General features: G+C 57.3%; 1 protein-coding gene across 1 annotated transcript in view; it reads right to left on the bottom strand.

The window, feature by feature from the left end:
* Nucleotides 1-2,516, bottom strand: part of LOC109530062 (round spermatid basic protein 1-like) — a 12,211-nt gene that overhangs the window by 1,660 nt on the left and 8,035 nt on the right. The window contains exons 6-10 of the mRNA XM_019893582.1: nt 2,395-2,512; nt 2,036-2,178; nt 1,606-1,776; nt 1,425-1,533; nt 7-1,184 (exon numbers count right to left, since the gene is read on the bottom strand). Coding sequence (XP_019749141.1) covers nt 7-1,184; nt 1,425-1,533; nt 1,606-1,776; nt 2,036-2,178; nt 2,395-2,512 — 1,719 coding nt within the window. The remainder of the gene's footprint in view (nt 1-6; nt 1,185-1,424; nt 1,534-1,605; nt 1,777-2,035; nt 2,179-2,394; nt 2,513-2,516) is intronic.

The following is a 2,516-nucleotide window of genomic DNA, read 5'->3' as shown; positions in this document are numbered from 1 at the left end:
TAAGGCTGGGGCTGGGTGGTGGCATCCCCCGGGTGTGGGGGGTGCAGGTGCAGCTGGCCGATGTGAACTGGGTGGGGCGGTGGCACCTGACTGAGGAAGGGGGGCAGATTTTGGTGTGAGGTGAGGGGGGGTCTGTGGGGGTGAGGGAGCAGTGGAGAATAGGAGTGGGGGAGCATTTGGGGGAAGTGATGGGGAGGCAGCATGGGGGGAGGAAATTGCTGCACGTGCTGAGCATGCGTGAACGTCCGGGGGCTCGCGTCGACCCCGTGAGTCCACTTTTCCGCCAGCGCGCGAGTCCGTACGTCGCCATGGGAACCGAGGTGAGCGTGGAATTCGGGGGACGCCGGAGTCCGCCTTTCGGCGGGCGCTTCCGGGGTGAAGCCGGGCGAGTCTTTGTCCTTTCGAGGGGAGGGGGCCAGCCGGGAAGACGCGGATTCCAAAGAGGGGTGCGGGTGCGAATCAGGGGCGGGCTTGGGACTCTGTGATGAAGAGGAGGAGCAAGACGGGCTGGCAGCAGCTAACGTGTGGCGTACAGACGATGAGTGCGGCGAAGGCGTCTTTGGGGACAAAGCGGAGGAGCTGGAAGACGGCGTGGTGGCGTTCGCCGGACCGTGAGGATGAGGGAAGTGGTGATGAGGGATCGAGGTTGATTTTGCGTCAGGATGGTGAGGAAGAGGCGATGGGGGCTGGCTCATTTTTGGCAGTTCTGCTTTGACTTGAATCGGAGGCGACTGTGCCCGTTTGGGGCTCCCGTCAACCTTTCCAATCGTATTCTTGCCGCTTGCTGTCGCTTCCGAGTCCACTGAGCGAGCCGGCGGAGACAAAACAGGCGAACAAGCGCGAGGAAGATCTTCGAGTGTTGGCAACGTCCTGTTGCTGGCTGCACCCAACTCCTCCTCCTCCACTTTTATCCTCTCCTTTGCGTCGTCTTCCTCACCCTTCGTTCCTTCCATGATGTCCAGCTCCTCCCCCTCCCCCTTCACCTCCTCTTCCCGGCTTCCCTGCTCGTACTGCCTTAAGCGGACGTGCCAGGCCAGGCTGCAGACGGCCGACACCGTCTTGAACTGGTGGACCACGTTGCGCGGGATGAAGTAGACGTCGTCGTGACACAGGCGGATGCGGGCGTAGCGGATGCCCTCCCGACGAAGCTGGTTCAGCTTGGCGTCGTCCACCCATTGCACACACTGAGGGGGCGATACAACAGAAAGCAAGACAGAAAGGAAAGTTTTATGTCATAACTAAAAGGCGGAGCTGGGATAGAAATTCAAGCATGATGCGTACGTTATGAGTCCACACACACTACTAAAGCTAACGTCAAGTCAGAAGGTTCCTCTGGAGATGCCAAGTAATTACAACTTGAATCCACCAGGTGGTAGCAAACAACGTCACATTCAAATGATCATTTGGCCACCGGCGTTCAAGACCTGTGAGAGCGGAGGTTCATAAAGATCCAACTGCAGCCGCTGAACCACGTATGGGAAATCGGCAGCATGGAAGCACACGACGTCTTTGGTTACACGAGGAGGCTCCAAACTGCAAACAAGAGAAATTTTTCGTCAGCCAGCGCAAAGGGAGCGCTTGAAACACAAGCGACGCGCCGAGCACCTTTCTTTGTAGCAGACAGCCTTCAGGACGCCCACCGCCGCGGTGGTCTGACGCTCGAAACCTTGGCCGATGTGGTCGGCGTGGGCTCGTGTCCTGTCCTCGAAGAGCATCTCTCTGGGCTCGCTGGTCCTGGGCAAGGACTGGAGGAGGTTCTTCACCTCGTTGGTGGAGCTGCGTGAGCAGCGACCGGCTCATTATTGCTAATTACTAATTTAACGGGCCTTTTTTTTTATTTATTTTTTAATCCTGCGCGTGATAAACACTCCAAACATAAAAAACAAAACACAAACTAATACTCAAACTCATAAGAACTCGAAACAAAAACAATGCATTTACGAAAAGGAGAAAAAAAAACACAGTCACAAGCTGACTTATGAAATTCAGAAGCCGGGAGGAATCTTGACACGGTTGCGTCGCGCGGCGGCCTTACCGTTTTCTTTTAAAAGGCGACTTTGGTATGTCGGCGACAGGTATCATCTGCTCGCCCGGTCTCACCCACATGATGGGCCCGTCGTCGCTCTCGTCGGGGCTCATCATGCTCAGGCTGGACAACGTTCCCCACGGAAGCGTGCGCTGTAGCCAGGCAGAGAAAGCACACGTCCCGTTTGCCACCGCACAGCAAATCCCTTCGGAAATCATTTTGGATGGCACATCCGGTCCCCCGAGCGTGGGCCTGACAGCTCGGAAGCATTCTGAGCATTTTTCTTGGCCGTTATCTCAGACAGCCACGCGGCTCTTCTCGCTGACGTGGCCGTTCGTTCGGGCCTCCGAGGGATTTGCGGGACTCACCTTCAGGAAGGGCGACTCCTCCAGCATGCCGAGGAATTCCGGGAAGAAGTTGCCCACCTCCTCGTCCACGGCTCCCACCAGGCTTATCTGCCTCATTGCGCCGGCTCGGGCAGGGCCGGTGC

The sequence above is a fragment of the Hippocampus comes genome, unplaced genomic scaffold (genome assembly GCF_001891065.2).
Source record: "Hippocampus comes isolate QL1 unplaced genomic scaffold, H_comes_QL1_v1.1 scaffold161, whole genome shotgun sequence".
NCBI classification, from domain to species: domain Eukaryota; kingdom Metazoa; phylum Chordata; class Actinopteri; order Syngnathiformes; family Syngnathidae; genus Hippocampus; species Hippocampus comes.
The sequence above is the reverse complement of the archived record's forward strand: the minus strand, read 5'-3'. Positions and strand labels throughout refer to the sequence as shown.